This window comes from Diceros bicornis, chromosome 9, assembly GCF_020826845.1.
Source record: "Diceros bicornis minor isolate mBicDic1 chromosome 9, mDicBic1.mat.cur, whole genome shotgun sequence".
In the NCBI taxonomy this organism is placed as follows: domain Eukaryota; kingdom Metazoa; phylum Chordata; class Mammalia; order Perissodactyla; family Rhinocerotidae; genus Diceros; species Diceros bicornis.
In genome coordinates this window covers 77003639-77029249 of record NC_080748.1, presented here as the reverse complement: position 1 = coordinate 77029249, position 25611 = coordinate 77003639, and the positions used below count along the sequence as shown (strand labels likewise).

Here is a 25611-nt window from a genome sequence, read left to right as displayed (position 1 = left end):
CACCTGCCTCTACAACCCCTCTTCTCACATTCTGTCACACTTATTTGCTATTTGTGTGCTGAAGGCCTGACATATAGCAGGTCCCCTTCAGTGGCTGCTGGATTGTGGAAGGTGGGAGCAATGGCTAAAGGAAGGTGACACATATAGCAAAATGGAGATGACTCAGAATGGTGGAAATATAAGTGGCAAGCAGGCAGAATAGCTGGAGGAACTGAGATAATCACAGCATTCATAAAAGAAAACAAAACTGCATTTGGAGGAGGTTCTTCCCCATTCTCTCTGGCCCTCATCCTCTACGGCAAGGACCAAATTGGGAGATCAACTTGAGACTAGCGTTGGAAATAGATGTCTGTGAGTGTCACATTAAATTAACTTGGGGGAACATCCTGGGAAAGATCTCAGTACTTCACCTGGATTGGTCAGCTGTGCTCTGGCACAGACCCCCTTTAAGTGGAGACGGCTTTAGGTATATGAACATAGACCTCAAAAAATTTCCTACTAATATGTGTACCCTGAGAGGCAAAGCTATTTTACCCCAGTTAATCTATTCCAGTGGTCTCTAAACTGGCATGCAATCTGTTGTTGAAGTGCACAAGACCATCTATTGGGTTGACAGAAAAAGAATTCAACCTTTTATTGATATTAGTTTTTACCTCATCCTTTTAAAATTTCTATTTGCACGTGTTTATTATCCACAGTATAGTGGAACATGTGTATAATTAACAAATGCATAGGCATACGGGGGACTTCATTTTTGTGATCGGGGTAAAGATCGTTTAGGTGACTAGCACAGCCCTGTCTTTCTTTTCCCAGACTTCGGTTTTTTACTTGCTCGGCAGAGCTAAGTTCAGCATGCTCAAAAGGAAACAGAGCTCCAGGGTGGAGGCCCAGCCGGTGACTGACTTTGGTCCCGATGAATCTCTGTCGGACAACGCTGACATACTCTGGATTAACAAGCCAGTAAGTTTCTTTTTTGAAGTATGGAGAAGCACACGCTGATATAAAGGAAACTTGATTCATATCATTCAAAAATCACGTACCTTTGGCTTTGAAATATCTGTTTGAGCTGCAGTAGAATATGGATGAGTCTCGGAGTCTGGAAGTTGAGAACAATTCAGATGGAAGTAATGAGGTGCCACTGAGAGTTCCTCACGTAGGAAGGTATGCTAGGTGGTCTGGCTCCATCCTCTCCAGCTCTGTGCCACTGTCCTCAGTCACACGATGTAGATATAATGCCGCTTCTCAGGCTGATCCAAAGCTGGAGACCCAGAGGAGTAACCTGTTCTACCATTTACTTCTAGTTCTCAACATGTATGAGTCTGTGAGGAGATAATCAAATGTTTGAAATTAAAGGTCTCCTTCTGAGTTGCAAGTTTTGAGTAGAAGGAAAGGTTAATGAGATAGTGGGTAGTGCCTCTGAAGAACCTTGTCACCTTCTCTGCCTAAGTAAGCTGACGAGAACTTGAGGGGAAGGTCTGCTGTACCAAGTGTCATTTCGTACCAGGCAGTCTCGCAGCCAGAAGGCGGCCCAGCATAGTTACTCATAGGTCTTGGAAAGTCAGCTCTACCACGCGGACCGGGCTCAACTTCATTATTAAACTCACGGTAGAGGCTGCAGTAAGGAAATGAACTGTTACTCTCGCAGTGCTTGTCTTTCCCTTGACCATGATAAAGATCATCTGCCTCATCTCCCTGCCCTTTCCAGTCTGTCTTCATCTGATCTGCCCTCCAGACTCCTTCTCCAGCCTGTCCATTATCCTGTGCTTTACAATCACTGAAACATCCCTGTTACCTATGTTGCAAATTAGAATGTGTTAGTATTACATTCAAGGCTCTATATTCTGGCTCTAACTTGTCCAGCAACTGCCCTTTCCTATGTCTCCACACTGTCCACTTGAGACTCACCAACAACTTCCCGATTCTCCAAGATATTCGGCCAGTTCACACTGTTTCCCTGGCCCAGAGGCCCTTTCTCACCAACTCTGATGAGTCCAGTCCTCCTCAACCATGAAGGCTGGCTCAGAGGTCAGCCTGGCCCTTCACCCTGAAAGCTTCCTCAGTTGGCCCTCCCCACCACAGACAGAATGAACCTCCTCTTTTTCCACTTATTTTATATTTGCATGTAAGTGTAAGTGTATATTGTATATAAATATATACATTATGCATATCAGACTGCAAAGTAGTGATGAGTCAGAATTGTGCTGTTTCCATTTTTGTGTCCTCAGAGCCCAGCATAATCTCTGACGCATAGTAGGTCTTCCATCCATGTTTAGAGAATTGAACGGAATAGAGAATAAAGCACTTGCTCTCTTTTTCTTAGTGTCTACCACGTACAGAGCTTTCTCAGAACTTCTGAAGAAGGTAGTATTGTAGATGTAAGCTCGAAAGCACTAACTAAAATGATTAGTGCTTAATTAGAATTCATTCTTTACATTCAAAATGGATTTTTTTGTGAAGAACACATCTTTTGAAGCTCTTTTGTGTAATTAGATCCTTTGTGTTGGGAGATCCAGATGGGACTAAATTCACACACTGATGTTTATTGAAGCGCTTCAAATTGCGTAAAAAGCACATCAACTCCTAAAATAAATTTAATCATCAGTGATTCATATGGTATGGAATTAGTAGCATTATGTCTTCATGCAAATATTAAAACTGTCAGATTAATATTATAACCTACTCAGCAGCCTAAAAGCGTCTGAGTCTCCTCAAAGTTCTGACAATCTTTTCTGTTTTTCATCTTGGTACTTTCTGGCTTGCAGAGCTGCAGAACCCATCTATCACAAAACTACAACATTTTTTTCAGGGGGAGTATAATATTAAAGGAGTAACATGACTGCATATATATCTAGGATGGTCAATAAGTAACATGTTTAGATTATGTTTAAGAATTGTATACTTAATAACTAGTAATATTGAGTGTGTGGGTTTAGCATGCAGATGTAAGTAATATTTTTTATTAGTTAGGTATTAGTTTTTATTATAAAATACTGTATGTGAGTGATTATATATCCTATACACATGCACTTATGCATACACACACATACACACATTTATCTTTTTAATTCTGCCTTCTTTATGTTGGGGTTAAGGAAAATCTTCAAATAGCCTGTGCACTGTTAGAATTGCACAGAAACTGAACTTTTTGGAATTTTGGAAGAGGAGATATATCTGGGCTAAATTTGTACGAAATATGTTCTCCCAAAATAAAAAGGAAAGTCCATTTATTATCTTTTGAAAATGTAGAATAAGGTCAGATTTTAAAATATACTTTTATATAAGGCTGTTACATATAAGAAACAAATAGAAAACCCTGCATATGGGAAGTGTTATATATCAATTCATTTTAAAAAGCGTTTATGATCTATTAGGATAGGCCATTGTGCTAGATACCAGTGAAGTTACAGTAAATATAATATGGTCCCTGATTCTAGGTGCTCACAGTACATAAACAGATATAAATGTCATAGCACATCAAGTTTCTATATGAGGAAGGTGTTAACACATATTTTAATTGAATCAGAATCTTCCTATATTGTGGCCCGATCTCCTGGAAAGTGTCAGAGGTGTTGGGGTAGCCTGACCAGGTTCACATGGAGGCTTTAGCTCTTATTAATGCATGACCACAGAAATGTCTCTTGACCTTTCTGAGTCTTAGTGTGTTCATGTGGAAATTAGGCTGCTTTGAGAATTAAACTATGTAAAATATTTAGCACATTATATTCACTTAGCAGACATTAGATTCCTTCTTCCTCTTCTCTGTACTGGTGAAATATTTCAATCTCGGTTTTATATTTTCCAAATAGTGTGGTTCATAATGTAAATTTAAGATACCATTTTATGGTGTCGAATAGTGACTTTGGCCCGTTTTTGCAGTGGGTTCACTCTCTGCTGCGCATCTGTGCCATCATCAGCGTCATTTCTGTCTGTATGAACACGCCCATGACCTTCGAGCACTACCCGCCTCTTCAGTATGTGACCTTCACTCTGGATACTTTATTGATGTTTCTCTACACGGCAGAGATGATAGCAAAAATGCACATCCGGGGTATCGTCAAGGTCAGTGTTTCCATGTTATTTAAGCTAAAAACCAAGGCATTGAAAATCTACATCAGTTTAATATTTTCATATTTGTGTCAGTAAAACAAAACATGTCTTTATTTTATCTATATTGAAGTCTTTTTAAGATGGGCAAACTCCAGAAAATATAATGCATAAGAGTATTTAAAAAGTTAAATAAATTGTGTAAGGCACAAAGTCTTGGAATATCTGGGAAGGATCTAGATGTCCCAACTGCCAGCTTCATGAAGGCCAGAGTAGAGTCTGTCATGCCACTTAGGAGTGAACCCACGACGGGGCACAGCGATGGCCCATGCCAGGCACCTGTTGATTTATGGAATACAGAATGAATGTTACCTGATAAAGTTACAGCATGATGATACTCAGCAGAATGTCATAAACCTGTATTTTGAAGATATAAAGAGGTAAAAAGAAAGGACATGAGATGGAAAGGAATTCTAGGACTTTAAGTAAAGGAATATGTAGCCTGAAATTGGTCACACTGAGAGACAAAACATAAATAAAGAAAAGAAAAGAAGGAAAATTTCTCACACAGGATATCTCTTCTTTCTGTAGCACTAGCCTTCACAGAGGTTAAAAATATGTAGATGATGCTGTCTCTAAAGTATTTTAAATTGTACTATTTAGGGAGACAGTGGTATAATGACATAGCAGAATGGATGTCAGGGTCTGACAAATGACAGATTTGACTCAAATCCCGGCTATTTCATTTACTGGTTCTATCAGCATCTTAACTTAGGTAATTTTGGTGGAAAAGGGCCTTATTCTGCAGAAGGATTTCAAGAATTTAATGAGAAGATGCATAACATGCAGTTATTGGTCAGTTTTGTTGCTTCGCTTTTTACATAATTCATTGTGTGCTACCCTTAAAAGAGAAGGATTGCAGTCAATATATTACTCTTTTCATTTTTAACTTTTTAAAAAACTTTTTGTTATGGAAAATTTAAACTTCACAAAAGTAGAGATTAGAGTTGTAATGAATCGCTATAACTCAACATCAACAATTATCAATATTTGGCCAGTTCTGTTTCATTTTAAAGCAAATCTGGGGCCGGCCCGGTGGCGCAAGCGGTTAAGTGCGTGGGCTCCGCTGCGGCGGCCCGGGGTTCGCTGGTTCGGATCCCGGGTGTGCACCGACGCACCGCTTGGCAGCCGTGCTGTGGCAGCGTCCCATATAAAGTGGAGGAAGATGGGCATGGATGTTAGCCCAGGGCCAGTCTTTCTCAGCAGAAAAAAAAAAGGAGGATTGGCAGATGTTAGGACAGGGCTGATCTTCCTCACAAAAAATAAATAAATAAATAAAATAAAGCAAATCTGAGAAATCAGGTTATATCAGAAATAACTCCTTATGCATCAATGACTGATAAAATTTTCTTTTTTTTTTACATAACCATCTACCATTATCGCAGCTAGCGAAATTAACAATAATTCCTTAATGTAGGCTCATACCCAATCCATGTTCATATTTCTCCAATTGTCTCAAATATTTACTTTTACAGTTAGCTTCTTTGAATCAGGACTCAAACAAGGTTCACACAGTGTATTTGTTATATTTTTAAATCTCATTTAAGTCCCAGCCCCACACACCCTGCAAAAAAATTTTCCATGTCATTGAGCCATTGGGAAAATGAATCTTTCATGTTGTAGAATGTTCTACATTGTAGATTTGGCTGATTGCTTCCTGGTGGTGCCATTTAATAGTCTCTATATACTCCATATTCCCTGAACCGTTTGGACTCTTGACCAGTGATGTACATAGATGCCTCTGTCCCCACGTGGTCACCACAGAATGGGTTGTCAAACTTTTGGTTATTTGCCAATCTGATGATGGGAAATGGTAACTCAGTGTAGTTTTAATTTGCATTTCCCTTTTGAGAGTGATATTGAGCCTGATTTTATGTATATAAAGGCCATTTTCAAGTTATTATTTTTTCATTTAAATTTTGGGTACTCTGTGTGTTGTGAATATTAGCCCTTTGTGATGTAAGTTGCAATTACTTTCCCCCATTGCCATTGTCTTTGGCTTTGCTTGTGGTTATTCGTGCCACACACGATTCTTCATGTCTTAAATCATGGACAGTCTTTCCATTCTATCAAGTCTGCTCTTGTGTCTTACAGGAGTGTTTTATACTTTCCCTCCTACAGATTTTGCACATTTTGTTATATTTGTGCTTTGATAATTTGTGTTTTTGCTATCAGTAACGGGGTCTTATTTTCTATTATGTATTCCAACTATTGTTATTCTTCTAAATGAAGGCTGACTTCTTGTCCTGTGTCCCCAGGTCCCTGCCCTACCCAATTTGGATTCTACTCCAGAAGTTTTTCTTTAGCATGGGTCTCTGGTGTCCTGGAAAGGAGTTTCCATTAGGTACACCTGGGAGATTAGGGTGTCCTGTTACCTCTGATTTTCCTGCAGCCTCTTGGTGGACATTTGTTGTTGTTGTTGTTGATCTTGGTTTTGTTCTTTTGTTTTGCCTTCACTGCAGTTTGTAGCCTGCCATGTTACATTTCTACAGATTTTGCCAGTTATTCTTGGGTTCACTTTCTGAGGGTTCCATTTAGTACTGCACTAGTATTTGTTAGTCATTTCTGTGCCATGGAATTCTCGGATCAGCCAGAACTTCCCCGCATGTCTTCCCTCTACAACCTCCCCAAGCTGAGGTCTTCAGTAGATCTTGATATTGTCAATACTTTGGTCTTTATTTTGGACTATGTTGTCACTTAGTTTTATTCAAGGTTGTGTCCATGGAAATTTTCTCCTATGCTATTCCACTTGCTGTGTCTGTTTTCTTAGGAGATTTGGGAGATTCAAAAAAAACTACCATCATGAGGTCAAAACTACCAAATTGAGGTCAATTGTTTAACCTTTATAGTAGTTTATGTAGCATCTGCTTTGTGTTAGACACAACTGCCTTGCTGTATGGAAATTGCTTAAATTAGCTGAACCAGGTAAAGAAGTGATAATGTTAACAGTATTCAGGGTTTTTAGTCCTCAATGAAAAATCCAAATCCTGGCCATCTTTTTTTTTTTCAAGGAAGTTTTGGAAGGTTTTCTGGGCTCGTTGAGTGAATGAGGGACTGGATTTCAAGCTTAAAGAATACATGCCAGGGAGCTTTGGGCAACAGTGACCTCAGCACAGGTCACGCTCGAGAACAGTCTGGTCCACATACCAGCACTACTGACCCTGTCAGCCTGGGACACGGGATGTTTCTGTCTTTGTCCTCAGAAGTCAATGTTTAAAATTCTGGGAGTGCATATCTGTTTGGCCAGGGTATAAGGATATGGAGGAGAAATGTGGGAAGTAGGGGACACTATTTGATACATCTTGTAGAAGAGATGAAAGACAGGAGTGAGGCTGGAAGCTTCTCTCCGGATGCATTTATTTATCACCCCAGCACTGCTTTCAAAGAGTTTGTTACTGCCTGACTTCCCTCCTTTGATTTCATTGTCATAGTGGCCTTTAAAGAAATAAACTTGAAAAAGCCCGTAAGTACGTTGGTCTTTATATTAGTTTCCTAGTTCTGCCATGATAAATGACCATAACCTTGGTGACTTAAAACAACAGGAGTTTATTATCTCACAATTCTGGTGGCCAAGTCCAAAATCAGGGTGTCAGCAGGGCCATGATCTTTCTGAAGGTTCTAGGGAAAAACCCTTCCTTACCTCTTCCTAGCTTTTGGTGGCTCCTGGCAATCCTTGGAATTCCTTAGCTCATAGCTGCATCACTCCATTCTCTGCTCCTGTCTTCTTGTGGCTTTCTTTCCTCTGTGTGTCTCTGTGTGTCCTCTCCTCTTCTTTTAATGACACTGATAGTTGGATTTAGGGCTTTCCCCAAGCCTGAATGACTTCATCTTAACTAATTACATCTTTGAAAGACCTTATTTCCAAATAAGGTCACTTTCTGAGCTTCTGAGTGGACATGGATTTTGGGGGGACACTATTCCACTCACTGCACAATTGGTTCCAGCTAGTTACTTGACTAGCCAGCTGCTTGCTATTGCCAGATATTGTAAGTAGCTTTGAAAAAGGCTTTCTGAAGTTTGTGGGATGAGACACAGAAAATTGGGGTAGAAATACAAAAAGAGAAATTCATTTCAGTACAGGAATTGAACGTGAAAGGAACTGTCAAAGCCACAGCAATCCTGATGCACTTACCAAGAAACCAGTAAACTCAGAGACTCACAGAGTCTGTCGTGAGTGCAATTAAGCATGGACCCCAGGAAATGCAGTGTTCTCTAAGATGTGATCCACAGCCCACTGGGAAACTGTTGGTCCACGGGAGCTGTGGGCACCTGCCATGCCTCAGTGAACGGATTTCAGGATGATTCCAAAATTGTCTGGGTCTTCCACAAGTGCTGGGCCAGCTATTCGAAGCATTAGGTTTAGATACACTTAAATTCTGAAAATTGGTAGCTAAACCAAGAGGTCAACTTGAAGGAAAGTTGGTATTTTGAGAGTATGAGAGGACTCTTTTATGCAACTGTAACTTTACTCCCCGGCATAGCCTGGCCCTATTTTGAATTCTGTGATTCCCGAGAGCCTTGGATGACCCTGGCACTTGTGTATATTGGTCATTCAGGCAATGGCAATCTCTGACTATTCTGGGTGGAGCTCTTTGAGATTGAAATTACCATGTATTGACTTCTTTGACATCCCAATTAGAATGAACGAAGGCATGCCATGTTCCTAGTTTTGTTTCTTAAGTTATTTAATAAATTAAAATGAATTTCACATTATGAAAATGACAGTAGGCATTGCTTTAATCTTCACAGTGTAATGATAAAAAGAACAGAGGTGGACTTGATACATAAATTATATATTCATTCCAAGTGAACAGAGCACTGAATGAACAGAGGTTTTAGTAGTTTAAATATTAGAAGTTGAAGCAATCGTTAACAAAGAAAAAACTTGATTTATGACCAGGTTCTTTTCAAAATGCTGCAAATGAGACATTTCTAGTATTTTCTGACTTCCATCAACATTTGGACGATGAGTTATTTACTAAAACCAATTTTTTTTATTTTCAATGTGTAAGAATTGAAAATTAACATCAGATATAATTTTTCTGTTTTTCATTCAGGAATAATTGGATTAAACACAAACCTAATGCACATTTTAATAATATTGCGTTGCTAACATTATCTTGAAGTAATCAGCACAGCTTCATGTCTCGTTAAAACTGATATTCACTGTTTAAATGCTAGCTGAGATTTTGGTTAAATATGGTTAAGTATGAGGTCTGATTATCCTGAGCCAAGCTTTCAATGTATCATCTCACTGAATTTTCACCATTGTGGCCCTCCCAAAAAAGTTATAACTTTATTAATATCATTTTTGTACCACATACTTCTGCAAACATGCATGTTAGACACAGATCAAAGAGTAAATTGGACTTGAGATTACATGCTTGTATTTAAAAGTTAACTTACTCTCCCAGAAGTAGGATTGCTGGATCATAAGGTAGTTCTATTTTTAATTTTTTTATGAATCTCCATACTGTTTCCCATAATAGGTGTACCAATTCCCATTCCCACCAACAGTGTACAAGGGTTCCTTTTTCTCCACATCCTCACCAGCACTTGTTATTTCTTGTCTAACAGGTGTGAGGTGATATCTCCTTGTGGTTTGGATGTGCATTTCCCTGATGATTAGTGAAGTTGAGCACCTTTTCATATATTTCATATACTTGGCCATTTGAATGTCTTCTTTTGAGAAATGTCTATTCAGATCCTTTGCCCTTTTTAAAATTGGGTTATTTATCTATTAATTTTTTGCTGTTGAGTTGTATATCAAACCATGGAGTTGTGCACCTTAAATATATACAATTTTTAATTGTCAATTATACAATAAAGCTGGGAAAAAAACCTTAAACTTTTAGTCAGACTTAGTTTTAGCAAAAAAATCATCTGTCACAGTAAATTTATGTTGCTAATTTAAATGTTATTGGCTTTGTATTTTTGTATTTGTAAATTTGTTTTGGTTTTACAGTTGCATGAAAAATATGTACATATGTAGGTGTTTAAGTTGCATCATAATAAAATACATCAGCCCACATAGAGGCTCTATGATAATTTTTTAGAGGCCTTCATGTTACTCAAGTTTGAATTACTATGCTCTTATCAATTAACCCTACTATAATTTTTTAAACTTTTATTAAGCACTTGTCTGCTAAAAAACATTTTTTCAAGATATTTCCATGCTTTTTCTACCTAATTCATTTGTCAGTAGCACTGAAGTTTTTATCTCTCACTCAAGTTTTTAGCCTCTTTACCCAAAATAATTTGCAAAGATGTGCTGTGTTTGTTCACTTATAGGACTTAAACTTGTGTTTTTTCATATGTATATAGGGACATTATGAATACATATGGGGCATATATGTGCACATCATGTTCTATTTTAAGCATCAGGTTATACTTTTCTTAGTAAGTTTCACATTGTTTGGAACAGAGATGTATATTTTAGCTGTTCAAATATTAAATGTTTAGTATGCACTGATTTTCAACTAAAATATTTCTAAGGACCAGTCAGATTTAGTGATTAAGCGAGTAACTCCAGTGTGTCATATGTCTTCTCTGTGGAAGAGTGTGTGTGAGTCAATGTACACATATGTCAGAGATTTGGGGAATGCTGGTCTTGTATTTTTGGAAGAGTTTTTTCCATGCATAAAACTATATTAGTCCATAATAAAATATTTATAGAAGCAAACCAGTGTATTGTTACCCATTTATCATACACAACTCTTTAAAATTATATGTAGCCTGGTTTGGCAATGTTATGGCACACCTAAAATTCATACCTAGTGCTTAAGATAATGTAATCTAATAATGCCTAGTTTATAAAATTATTGCAACAAACCAAACCCAGAAGCTTTATTTTTCAAAACAAAAGTACTGAAGCTGTGGTTTTCTAGTGTTGTCCACTAGTTTTATTGACCGAGTGGCTTCCCAAATATATTAAACTATGTATAAATTTAAATTTAAGGTATTAAAAATTTAAGATATTTAGGATATAAGTATAATATAAATATAAGCGTTACAGTCTTAAACCCAGGCACAGTTTTCAAGTTTCCCTTTAATCATTCAGCAAACATTGATCGCACACTTAACAGTGAGCTTGTAACTGCCCCAGGAGAAGGGGCAAAACCAAGCAGGGCCCCTGGCCTCGGAGAACGCCTGGCCCACTTTGTGAACTGGCTTGTAAAGCACGTGCAGGCCCTCCTCATTTTCTGCATTCAATCTGTTCCTGAGAACATGTTGGATAGCATATTTTCAGAAAACAGGAACCTGTCTTCCATTATTTTAAATGGGGAAACTAATAATGCATTACAGCAAGCCCAACCAATTTCTCCAAATATCACTAAATCGCTCTCTAATACTAGATAATAATCCACCTGCATTTTTCTGTATAATAAACAGCATTTAAAACACCCGTTGCTCAATCATTTGTACTTATTGAATTCAGTAGTGGATGTTTTGTATGCATCCAACAAAAATGGGAATGTATGTCTTCTCAAGCGCGCATGGAACATTCTCTAGGATAGACCATATGTTGGGAAACAAAGCAAGCCTCAATAAATTTAAGAAGATTGAAATCATAACAAGCATCTTTTCAGACCATAAGGCTATGAAACTGGAAATGAACCAGGAAAAAAAAACTGGGAAAGTGACAAAAATGTGGAGATTAAACAACATGCTACTGAACAACCAATGGATCATTGATGAAATTAAAGGAGAAATCAAAAACTATCTGGAAACAAACGAAAATGATAACATGCCATATCAAACCATATGGGACGCAGCAAAAGCGGTCCTGAGAGGGAAACTCATAGCGATACAAGCCCACCTTAACAAACAAGAAAAAGCCCTAATAGGCAACCTTAAATTACACCTAACAGAACTAGAAAAAGAAGAACAAACAAAGCCCAAAGCCAGCAGAAGGAGAGAAATAATAAAAATCAGAGCAGAAATAAATGATATTGAGACCAAAAAAACAGTAGAAAGGATTAATGAAACAAAGAGTTGGTTCTTCGAGAAGATAAACAAAATAGACAAACCCTTAGCCAGGCTAACTAAGAAAAAAAGAGAAAAGGCTCAAGTAAATAAAATTAGAAATGAAAGAGGAGAAATTACAACGGATACCATGGAAATACAGAGGATTATAAGAGAATACTATGAGAAATTATATGCCAACAAATTGGACAATCTAGAAGAAATGGATAAATTCTTAGACTTATACAACCTCCCAAAATTGAACCAAGAAGAAATGGAGAATCTGAATAGACCAATCACAAGTAAAGAGATTGAAATAGTAATCAAAAACCTCCCAAAAAATAAAAGTCCAGGACCAGATGGCTTCTCCAGTGAATTTTACCAAACATTCAAAGAAGATTTAATACCCATCCTCCTCAAACTATTCCAAAAAATAGAGGAAGATGGAACACTTCCTGAATCATTCTATGAGGCCAACATCACCCTGATACCGAAACCAGACAAAGACAATACAAAGAAAGAAAATTACAGGCCAATATCGCTGATGAACATTGATGCAAAAATCCTCAACAAAATATTGGCAAACCGAATACAACAATATATTAAAAAGATCATACACCATGATCAAGTGGGATTTATACCAGAGACGCAGGGATGGTTCAACATCCGCAAATCAATCAACGTGATACATCACATCAACAAAACAAAGAATAAAAACCACATGATCATCTCAATAGACGCAGAGAAGGCATTTGACAAGATACAACATCCATTTATGATAAAAACTCTCAATAAAATGGGAATAGAAGGAAAGTACCTCAACATAATAAAGGCCATATATGACAAACCCACAGCTAACATCATACTCAACGGGGAAAGACTGAAAGCCATTCCTCTGAGAACAGGAACGAGGCAGGGCTGCCCACTCTCACCACTCCTGTTCAACATAGTACTGGAGGTTTTGGCCAGAGCAATTAGGCAAGAAAAAGGAATAAAAGGAATCCAAATAGGTAACGAAGAAGTGAAACTCTCACTATTTGCAGATGACATGATTGTATATATAGAAAACCCTAAAGAATCTGTTGGAAAACTGTTAGAAACAATCAACAACTACAGCAAAGTTGCAGGGTACAAAATCAATCTACAAAAATCAGTTGCATTTCTATATGCTAATAATGAACTAACAGAAAGAGAGCTCAAAAAGATAATACCATTTACAATTGCATCAAAAAGAATAAAATACCTAGGAATAAATCTTACCAAGGAGGTGAAGGACCTATACAATGAGAACTACAAGACATTATTGAGGGAAATCTACGATGACATAAAGAAATGGAAAGATATCCCATGCACGTGGATTGGAAGAATAAACATAGTTAAAATGTCTATATTACCTAAAGCAATCTACAGATTCAATGCAATCCCAATCAGAATCCCAATGACATTCTTCACAGAAATAGAAAAAAGAATACTAAAATTTATATGGGGCAACAAAAGACCCCGAATAGCTAAAGAAATCCTAAAGAAAAAGAACAAAGCAGGAGGCATCACAATTCCTGACTTCAAAACATACTACAAAGCAATAGTAATCAAAACAGCATGGTACTGGTACAAAAACAGACACACAGATCAATGGAACAGAATTGAAAGCCCAGAAATAAAACCACACATATACGGACAGCTAATTTTCGACAAAGGTGCTAAGGACATGCAATGGAGAAAGGAAAGTCTCTTCAATAAATGGTGTTGGGAAAACTGGACATCCACATGCAAAAGAATGAAAGTGGACCATGTGCTATCGCCATTCACAAAAATTAACTCAAAATGGATCAAAGACCTGAAGGTGAGACCTGAAACTATAAAACTCATAGAAGAAAATATAGGCAACACACTATTTGACATTGGGTTTAAAGGAATCTTTTCGGATGACATGCCTACCCAGACTAGGGAAACTAAAGAAAAAATAAACAAGTGGGACTTTATCAGACTAAAGAGCTTTTATAAGACAAATGAAATCAGAATCAAGATGAACAAACAACCAACCAGCTGGGAGAGAATATTTGCAAAACATACATCTGACAAGGGGTTGATCTCCATAATATATAAAGAACTCACACAATTGAACAACAAAAAAACAAACAACCCGATCAAAAAATGGGCAGAGGAAATGAACAGACACTTCTCCAAGGAAGATATACAGATGGCCAATAGGCACATGAAAAGATGCTCAACATCACTAATCATCAGGGAAATGCAAATCAAAACAACACTAAGATACCACCTCACGCCCGTTAGAATGGCTATAATCACCAAGACAAAAAACAACAAATGTTGGAGAGGCTGTGGAGAAACAGGAACCCTCATACACAGCTGGTGGGAATGCAAATTGGTGCAGCCTCTATGGAAAACGGTATGGAGATTCCTCAAAGAATTAAAAATAGAGATGCCCTATGATCCAGCCATCCCACTACTGGGAATCTATCCAACGCACCTGAAATCAACAATCCAAAGAGGCTTATGCACCCCTATGTTCATTGCAGCATTATTCACCATAGCCAAGAAGTGGAAGCAACCTAAGTGTCCCTCGACTGACGATTGGATTAAGAAAATGTGGTATATATATACAATGGAATACTACTCAGCCATAAAAAAAGACAAAATCGTCCCATTTGCAACAACATGGATGGGCCTGGAGCGTATTATGTTAAGTGAAATAAGCCAGAAAGAGAAAGACAAACACTGTATGATCTCACTCATATGTGGAATATAAACCAACACATGGACAGAGAAAACTGGACTGTGGTTACCCGGGAAGGGGGGGTGGGGGGTGGGCACAACGGGTGAAGGGAGTCATATATGGGGTGATGGACAAACAAAAATGTACAACCCAAAATTTCACAATGTTAGAAACCATTAAAATATCAATAAAAATCAAAAAAAAAAAATGGGAATGTATGTTCTTATGTAAATAAGCAAAGAAATAATGTGTTCAAGTACTGCCTACTGTATATTATTGCATCTGTGAGGTCATCAATTTTAGGATGCGGCATTACTTTACGGTTCTTTAAAAAAGAAAAAATGCTGCTAATTGCACTTTGATTGTAAGATGTAAGATTGTAATTGATGCATCAATTATAAGATGCCTTCTAAATTCAGAAATGTTAAACTCTGTTGGGGGGAGGGGAGACTATGTCTCACAATAGGTGAAATACAATCAAATGGACCGAGACTGGTAGACTCAAGTCGTGGGTCCCGTGAAAGGCTAACCTTCAGGGGGAACATAGGGAAGAGGAAGGTAGTGATGCACTTAACACTTATCTATTATTAAGTATTTAAACAATGCCAGCATAAGATTTAGCCCAAAAGAACAACAGAGTTATACCTGTGTTGCACACTATACCTTCTTGCAGGATTCGTGGACAACTTAAATGTTTCCACTGGCACATGCGCAGATTCATTATAGTGGTTCTTCTAGTTGCATAGTGATTTGGAGGCAAATATTTTTGCACATATTATAAATAGCGAATATTTGTATAGTTAGAATTCGGATAGTGAGAGACCTTCAGTGTTTTGTGAAAATGCTGTAATAGTGGTCTGTAAAAGGTATAGGGGGGAGAAGGCACAAAAAAAGAGTGAAAACTTCTGCCTGGGGATATCATAGAAATCTTGAAGAAAGAAGAATGTAAAGTGATATCTTGAAGGATGAGTAAATGTGGTCTATGGCACAGGTGATAGGGGGTGGAAGTAAAGCATTTCACAGAGTGAGAAAAGGACTACTCCGAGACACAAAGGCGTCAACAGCCTGGTGCTTTGGAGAGCTCTAAGTATTTAGGAGCAGCAGATGGGATGTGCACAGGGAGCAGCTAGAGAGGATTCTTTGAAGGCAGGCCCTGCTGCACGGCAGAGGGCCTCGCGTGTCCTGCAAAGAGCTCAGACTGCATTCTGTGGTCAGTAAAGGTGCATGGGTGATTCGAATCCATGAGTGACACGATCTAATTTGTATTTGAGAAGTTCACTGTGGAGGTAACATGCTTGATGCACTACAGGAGAGAGAAATTGAAGCAGAAAATCCTTCCAGGAAGAAATGTCTTTAAAAATTTTTGTTAGAGGAATGTATTTTTTAAGGATTTCACAGATTTTATAATGTTTCCCAGGCTTGAGGCTATCTGCCAATTAATTCCTGCTCCCCAATAATTTGTTCTAACTGCCTCCCCCACTAATTCCTGTTCTGAGAAGCATTCTAGCTCACCAAATCCCTAGAGGCAAAAACCAACTATTTGAGTGATAGATGTTTGTGCTGTTGCAGAGCATCCCGTGTATTGCAGACCGAATTCTTCAGATGATTCTCAGTTGTCTATTTTTCATCTGGCAATAGACCTTGGTAAAAGTAACGTGTATCCTCTGAGCACTGTTGAAGAAATAAATAATAATGCTAAGACAGTGACAGATGGGCCCTGGGAACTCAGGATAATAAATCATGTGCTCGTGAAACTCTACCAGTGCACATCATTGGGAAACCGCAAACTGTATCCCTATAAATGTCTTCAGGTAAATGTGTTTGGTGTCTCCGCTTGTTAAATACTTGCATGGCAATTTAAGTTAGTCTCTTATACTGTATAATTGATTGGCAGCCTCCAAGTGTTTACCTTTATAAAAATTGACAGACAGCTCTTGAATAACTCATCTCCCCAGCCACCAGCATGCTGATTTCTGCCCACAGCTCAAGCACTCTGTACCCTCCATGTCTTGTTGATGCAACAAACAAATTAAAATCTTCCTTTCATATTGGAGGTGTTAAAATTTCTCGAGTACCACTGCACGTTCGTGGGTAATAGGTTCTGGTTACATATATTGAGAGCAGGGAAAAGGGACACTTTATTTTTTGCAAATGTTATAACTCAGGCATTAATACAGTAGGATTTTAAAAGGGTCTGGACATACTCATAAATTGAATCATAGCAACCTTTAACCAGTTATGGTTAAGAGGCTTTGAACATGCAAATTGAAAAAGAGACAATTTAATAAATATGTCAGACACAAAATGTAATACAAGATTATATTTCAAAGTGCCACGTTTCAAAGTCTGTATTCTCTTTACCAGTAAAGAGATATAAAATAAAGATAAAGAGATATAAAATAAGGTCTTTATTCTACTTATAAACCTTGACCCTATTCCTATTTGCATAGCATGTAGGCTCTGCTTATTCAAACTATACTAATCCAGGAAGTATCCAAAAGTTATCCCATAATTTCATCTGTGGTCTTGCATGATCTCAGAGGAAAAGAGTCTTCACTTTAAGATATTATCTTGAAAGGTATTACGTCTTTCCTTCTTTGCCAGGAGTCAGAGAATCATTTCTTTTAAGGAACTATGCTAGTAGTTTCAGTGGATGGATGGATGGACAGGTGCATTCATAAAGCATGGGAGCTGACTTCTTACTGTATGCACTGGAATCTACAGAAGCTCTCTGAGACATGGTTCATGTGCTTATCTAACCATTCATTTAATGTCTGCTGTATGTCGCACTCTGTGCCAGTGCTGGCAATACCACCCGAAATCGTCCAGTTTAAAGTCTCAAGTTGCTAGTAATCTTCAGAACAGACTCAAGCATTTACAATGGGGAGTAGACTTTTTTTTTAATGCAACACCAGAGAGTACGTTTAGAGAAGATTTAAGTAGGACACTCAGACTTTGCCATTAGATCTGATAAAAGGGAGGGACTAAACTATAAATTCATTAAACCACCAGATAGGGATCACAGAGGACTATTCTGTAAGTTACACGATATGAACATTATTTATGTACATGAGCTGAGTTTCTGCTTGTTGCGTGATGTGTGTGCTAAAGCTGATCAGAGGAGGTTGCGGTCAGATCAGAATCTGGAGGAAAAAGCTGGCACAGACTTGGGAGAATTTTTCAAGAAGACAGAACAGCATGAAGAACAATGAACCCTAAAGAGCAAAAGATTAAAAAAAAAAAATGATGGGAAAAATCTGAGTACTACTGGTCTTTATATCCCAGGTCACTATAATACAGCTTATTAAAGGTTTTTACAAATATTGGATGACTCTTGGGAACATGAACCAGAAAAATAATATGCAAAACTTATGCACAGTGGATTATTTCACGTATTTTACCGGAAAGTAAAAAGAAGCCAGTTCTAATTGACCATTACATACCGTCTAGTGCATGGAGGTCTTACTGACGACGGGAAAATGCCACTGTGAATTTCTGGAAAGTCTAAAGCAGAAAACATTCCAAACAATGCAACTAAAATTACTTCCTAACTCAGAAATAGTTTTCTATGTTATAAAGTAGAAGTTTTGCTAAGCCAGGAGGTCATTTGAAATTAGAATGTGTTTGCATGCCTTTGTTTTATTTGGGATCCCCACTGGGGTTTCTAAAATGATTTAAAATAATCCATCCTTTTAGATAGTTCAAAATATACTTTAGGTCAGCTTTGAAACATAAGTTTCCTTAGCAAACAAATTTGTAGAGTAAATAAGAAACAAAAATTCAGCCGACTCTGTTATTGATAGCTTTACATTCTGAATTTTTGAGGCCAAATTTTTTCAAATTTTATTTTATTTGTGCCAACTGACAAAGTGATTTTTGTTAAACCTAAAATGTTCACTTTTTAAAAAATTTAATTTTGAAAATCTATTTAAAAAAATGTAACACATGAACATTAGTCAAAAGACATATGTATGGATATACTGTGAAAAGTAGGTCTCTCTCCCACCCTTGGGTCCTGGCCACTCCGTTCCTCTCCCAGGGAGATATCACTGTTTAGCCTCACTTTTTACATTTTACATGATCCTCAATATACTGAGAAGCTCTCACCCTGTATTTTATTGAATATAATTTGTTACTAAAGCAGATTATAAACAACAAAAGAGGTTAATTGTAGTGACACTACATATAACATTTTTTAATGACAAAAAAGAAATAAAATAATAATACTGTTTGGGAAAAATACCGTATAAACTCATCCTATTTGGGTGTCTGTGTACCCAATAATCTGTAATTATTCTTTTTCCTGCCTAACATTTACTTTTAACTGTCCCTATTTTAAAACAGTTCTCTGCTGAGTCCCATAAAATTTCAGTTTTGATTTTTGGAATTCTTTGCATTTTTTAAACAATCACAACTATGCCTACTTCTTAAAATAAAGATCAAGTGATATTTGTCTCTCCCTTTTAGCCTAACATATAAGTAAAGAACACATTTGTTTAATAAAAGTCAATTTGAAAACATACATTTTTATTTTTCTGCGTAAGACTTATCAACGTATACTATATATTTTACATTTTTAAAAATTAACTGAGAATGTAAGTTACACAAAGGCAGAAGTTTTGTTTTGTTCACTCCTGTGACACTGGTGCCTTGAACACTGCCTAAAACATAGAGGTGTTCTATACATTGAGTGAATGAATGAACAAATGAACAAATTTGTTTAATATATTAAGCACCTCAAGGGAATCTTCAAAGCACAACTTTATGTAATTTATATTCCATTATTTTTTTGGATGTGAATCAAAATTAGGCTCAGAGAAAGTTCAATTTATATTGGCTATATTGTCTATATTTAGATTATAATTAATTTATATTTTCAGTTAATTGTGCAGTATAAAGGCAAATATGATGCTTATAGTAAAAGATGCTTCATGAGGTTTTGAAGACAACTATAATATCCTTAAATTATTTGTGCTATACTTAATATGCATGTATGTGTATACATAACCAGTGACATCCTGAGATGCAGTTTTTCTCTTCAACAGATTTAAATCATCATAGGATGATCATAACACTTAATTTAAAAGAGTCATTGACCTCCCAGTCATCCTGACCCCAAGCCTCAGAATTTGCTTTTGTGTCTCTTTTGTGAGTCTTCTCAAATGCACACCACATTTGCTTAATTCTGTTGCCACTGATAAAATTATTTGGATATTCATTTGGGAACTAGCATTGTCTCCTCTAAACGCTCCAAAAAATTAATCTTCCCATCTTTCCCACTACGTTTATAGCTTTATAATAAGTTATTCTGCCTCATGTATTAGCTGAGTGTGTGCATATCTGTTGTTCAACACAAGATTGTTGGGGGAGGGTTGTGTGTGTGTGTCACTAAGCATTATACACTCTCTTATGTAGAGTAGGTGCTTACCCAATGTTTACTAAGTTGAGTTTATACTTGATATCTGGGTCAGATAACTTTCATTAAGTGATTTATCATACTGTTAGTTTTGTGACCAACATAAATTATTTGTAGAAACTTCTGAAGGAAACTTTTTGATAACCTATCTGTTACTAAGGGTGGAAGGTTCTGGAAATTATTTCATTTTCATAAATATCCCGCAACAAATTTTATTATTTTATTTAAAACTTTGGCATTCTGTTCCTATTTTTCTTTTCTAAGCAAATAGAGGTTAGGCAGAGCTGGTAGTGATAGATGTGACTAATTCAGAATTGAGTTTCAGGGGTTACTACAGAACCAGTGACTTAATGGGGCACTCCTAAGGAAGCAAAGGCCTCTTTCTATTGAAGGTTTCCAATTTCAACCTCATGGGGTTTTCTGTTTTGTTATTCCAAAGGAAAATTTTTCTGAAATTCTCATTTTATAAATTCTAATGTCGAATTACTTCCCTATAGAAGTAGCGTATCTTCTTTACCTTTCTTTTACATAAATAATCGCAATTCAAGTTAAAGTCAATGTATGTTTCCTTTGAAAATGAAGGCAAGTTTTTTCTTCTTTAGTTTTAATTTAGGTCGAGGTGAATTCCTGGTTAATTTCCCACTAGTGGTGATTGATCCCACAGGCTGAAAGGCCTTCGCACTGACCACTGTGTGCTCTTGTTCTCGTAGAGACAGAGTTGGTGCACGCCCTAAGCCACCTGTTGAGTAGACTGGCCCCTGGTTCTTTACGTGATAGAATCTGTGTGGCTAAGAGAAAAAGTAGTGATGTTTTCCCTTGGCGTGAATTTAAAATTTTACACACAAAGTTCTGCGGTTACTTGTGTTTTATAGATTATTTTCCTCACCTATCATGCCATTTAAGATACTAAAAGTATTGCTTTTGAAAATCTGTTAAATTATGATACAAAAATTGTGGACAGCTTTTATTGAATCAACACTTGATTTCTTCCCTCCACAGATGTTTTTTGGAATTCATTTTGCCTGCTAATGCCATGTGAAATTTGTTTTTAGGGGGACAGTTCCTATGTGAAAGATCGCTGGTGTGTTTTTGATGGATTTATGGTCTTTTGCCTCTGGGTTTCATTGGTGTTACAGGTAATTGAAACTTTTTAAATTACAAGGGGATATTTTCCATAATGGGCATCTTTTGCATTGAAAATCTAAATGGAAATATTAGAGAATCTACATCAAATGTGATTGTGTAATTTCCTACAACGTTATGTTACTTTATATGTTAATTGATTTAAAAAAGCCTCATGTTTTAATCATTGCCAGTCACATGTATGAATTATTTCTCAATCAGAAATGAAAATCAATACTATAGGAAATTATTTCGTATTAAAGAGATATAAAAAAATTCATTGAAATAAAGAAAAGAACATGAGATTTCTGTATTTGTAGAATAAAAAATGAAATTAAAAAAATTCCATTCTTTTGAGTGACTAAATCCTGACTAAAAGCAGTTAAATATAGATACATTGGGATACATCTTGGTCAACATAATATATTATATTTCAAATAGAAATTGCCTTACTATGAAAATAGGGAACATATATTAAAAAGGCCCAAAGAAGGGATTTTGTTGGAAAACAGTAAAATTCATCCCCATGCGTTCATTCAGACTTGATTTTGCATTTAATTCAACTAAAGTTGCTATATTTGTCGTTAATAAATTCAGAGTAAAATAAATTCAGGGTCCATCCTGCGAACTCGTCATAATGCTTATTGATAAGAGGTCCTTATTTTTATAAAGCTCAACTCTCCAACAATCTAATTTCGTTCAGTAATGTGCTCTTCTCCATTTAATAACTATTGTATGATTGACAAACATTTTCTAATTATCATTTTTCCTTTGTTAGTAAACAAAAAACAATTCTTTTTCATATTTTTTCATATTTTTAACAACTTCTCCATTACTTTATTTTCTGGATATTCAGGAATTTCCACCAAAGAACATTGTTAGTGAGGAAGACATAACATACTTATTCTATATTTTAACTTGGCACTTGTTTTTGTAATAAAAATGAATTATACAGGAAATGAACAAGATAAATGACACTTTCATTAGTTTATGTATTTGTTTCTCTCAAGATAGCTTTGACTTCAAAATATCCTCAAAAGAAAATTGATTTCAGTGGAAAGTAGTGTAGGGCAAAGTTCAGGGTGCGGGATGCACCTGCTGATGCTGACTGTATATGCCATGACCACAAGCAATGCTAAGGGAAAGTCTAAACTTGTTCATTCACCTCTTAATTTACAGGTATTTGAAATTGCTGATATTGTTGATCAGATGTCACCTTGGGGCATGTTACGAATCCCACGGCCACTAATTATGATCCGAGCATTCCGGATTTATTTCCGATTTGAACTACCAAGGACCAGAATTACAAATATTTTAAAGTGAGCACTGCTTTTACATAAGTTAAGGGGGAAAGTTTATGATATTTTTTGTAAATTTCACCTACTTTGTTTTCCCTAGGCGATCAGGAGAACAAATATGGAGTGTTTCAATTTTCCTACTTTTCTTTCTACTTCTTTATGGAATTTTAGGAGTTCAGATGTTTGGAACGTTTACGTATCACTGTGTAGTAAATGACACGAAACCAGGGTAAGTTTATCTGCTAACTGCATTTTAATCGAAGTGATTAACAAGGACATTGCTGCAATTGTCATGAGAAACACCTCTGTGTCTAATTTTTTTTAAAGTGTTTATGTATTCTGTTGTATATTCTCTGCTTCCTCAAAATTGTTTTGTCCAATTTTTAAGACAAATATTCAAGAAAAGCCAGACTGAAAAATGTAACCCTGTGGGAAAGTAGATTAAGCAGATCCAAGTTGTACATTTACAAATTTTCCTCAGTGTGGCAGAATGGGGAGTGTGCTAACGTAATACTGTCAGAGTATTTTCATTTCTTATTTAAATAAGATGGGAATGGAAAATGGTATAACTACTTTGAAAAACAGTTGGGCAGTTTCTTAAGAACTTGAACAGACACCTACCTTATATCCCATTCATTCCATTTCAGGTATTTAACCAGAGAAATGAAAACATGTGTCCATACAAAGATTTATACATACATAGTGACTTTATTTTTAATAGCCCAGATTGGTAAAACCCAAATTTCTATCAACAGGTAAATGGATAAACAAATTGTGATATCTCCATATAAAGAATACTATTTAGCCATAAAAAAGTATGAGATATTGATATACACAAAATCTTGGATGAATCTCACAATAATTATGCTGAGTGAATGAAGCAGAGGAAAAAGATTACGTATTCTGCGATTCCATTTGTATAAAATTCTAGAGAATGCAAGCTTATCTATAATGATAGAAAGGAAACCAGTGGTTGCCTAGGGATAAGGGTTTATAGGAATAAAGGGATTACCAAGAGGCACTAGGAAACCTTTGGGGTTGATCAGTATGTTCATTATGTTGATTGTGGTTCTTTACATATGTAGAAATTTATCAAACTGTGCATTTTAATATGGGCAGTTTATTGTATATCAAGTATATCTTACTGAAAATGTTTATAAACGTTTTATTTATGTGAAGTAGAATCTAATTTTCTTCATATGGTTGTGCAGTTGTCCCCGCACTATTTCTTATGTGCTGTTACCCACTGAATTTAATGCTGCCTTTCTCGTTTACTAATTCCCTGTCTATATTTGGGTCTGCACCTATGGTCTCTATTGGGCTTGTTTGATCTATTTGACTATCCCTTCACCAACATCACATTCTGAAACTCTTTTAAATTACAACCTAGTTTTATGCATGGGGGCACATTTCCAGCTCCCAGCCTTACATGGGCTCAGGACCCTGTCTTCTGTCTCACGTGGGCATTAAAACCTGAGCTCTTGGGGGTCGGCCTGGTGGCGTAGTGGTTAAGTTCGTGCGCTCTGCTTCAGCGGCCCGGGGTTCACAGGTTCAGATCCCGGGCTTGGACCAACGCACCGCTTGTCAAGCCATGCTGTGGCGGCGTCCCATATAAAGTAGAGGATGATGGGCACAGATGTTAGCCCAGGGCCAGTCTTCCTCAGCAAAAAGAGGAGGATTAGCATCGGATGTTAGCTCAAGGCTAATCTTCCTCACAAAAACAAAAACAAAAACAAAAACCTAGCTCTTGGATACTGGATACTTAGCCCCCATTCACAGCATCATTTTGTCAATTCGTGTACTTCCCTCCCTCCAGGTTTTAGTTCTCTCTCATATTTTGGCATTTTGGTATGTATTTCTCTTTCTTATGAGCCCAGATATGCATTTTTAAATATTGCCATTTATCCAACAGCTCTAGTTGTTTGTAGTGGAAGGAATAGAATTTAATGTGGCCCATCTTGTCAGAACTAGCACCCTGGCACTGATAGCTATTTTTTCCCTATTTTCCTCATTACACTGTGAGGACACATATGAGAAAAGGTGGAAGAGATTCGTCTCCTACTGCCAATACTAAGTATCCTAGCACAGAGCAACAACTTAGTAACTATTTATTGAAGGCATGGTTGGTAATGTATCTAAACAGATGGTAATAACATTATGACAAATTGATATAGAAGAGCAAATAAAGAAAGAACAGAGAGAGGAAAGCAAGTTGCGCAATGCAATGAAGGAGAAATAGTTAAAAAATAGAAAAGCAATGTTAAAAGCGGAGAAAAGCAGTGAATTAGTACCAACTCCAGTAGGAAAGTTGGAGGAAGTGGTGAGTAAGGAGTTGACTGTGTGGGTGAGGGAAGATACAGACGTGGAAGAAAACCTGTAGGTGTTTTTTTTTAAGTGTCTGTAGGCTGTAGAATATGTCTAGATTGTTCTATGAATGAACGCAAAGGTGGAGAAAGATATTGTGTGGGTGGGAGACAATAGACATAGAGATGAAGAACAGAGAAAGCTCTGGGTAAGAAAGCCGCTGTGTTCTAACAGCAGTGAGTACAGGAGGCGGATTTCAAGTTACCATTTTATTAAAAACCGAGTCAGAATGCGAGAATTCTAAAACTTGTTAACACAGTTAGGTCAGGCATCATGCTGGCAAACTTAACTTTGACACATAAAATAGAATACAAATTCGGAAGACTTCTGAACTGATGGCCCTTGAATCACTTCAGTAAGTACTCTTTGCCAGCTCCGTACTGTACTCCGTACTAAGAAATGAATGTCTTTGAAAAAAATATGAAAAGACCTCTTGTATTCTGAATATTAGCTCCCGCTCATTACTTTATCCTAAACATGGAGTTCACATTTGTGAAGAATTTCATAAAGGTTGGCAGAATTTTCAGTTACATGAGACATAACAGTTATGGGGGAATGTCTGCATTTTCTCTTTTTCCCATATTTGTAAAATCTGCTTAATAGCA

The 25611-nt window shown here is 36.8% G+C and overlaps 1 protein-coding gene across 1 annotated transcript in view; it reads left to right on the top strand.

Moving 5' to 3' along the window:
• The first annotated feature begins 839 nt into the window (after nt 1-839).
• NALCN (sodium leak channel, non-selective) overlaps nt 840-25611 on the top strand; it is a 289313-nt gene continuing 264541 nt past the window's right edge. The window contains exons 1-5 of the mRNA XM_058548440.1: nt 840-960; nt 3877-4059; nt 21275-21358; nt 22524-22663; nt 22743-22871. Of these exons, the coding sequence (XP_058404423.1) occupies nt 853-960; nt 3877-4059; nt 21275-21358; nt 22524-22663; nt 22743-22871 (644 nt within the window). The 5' untranslated portion in view covers nt 840-852. The remainder of the gene's footprint in view (nt 961-3876; nt 4060-21274; nt 21359-22523; nt 22664-22742; nt 22872-25611) is intronic.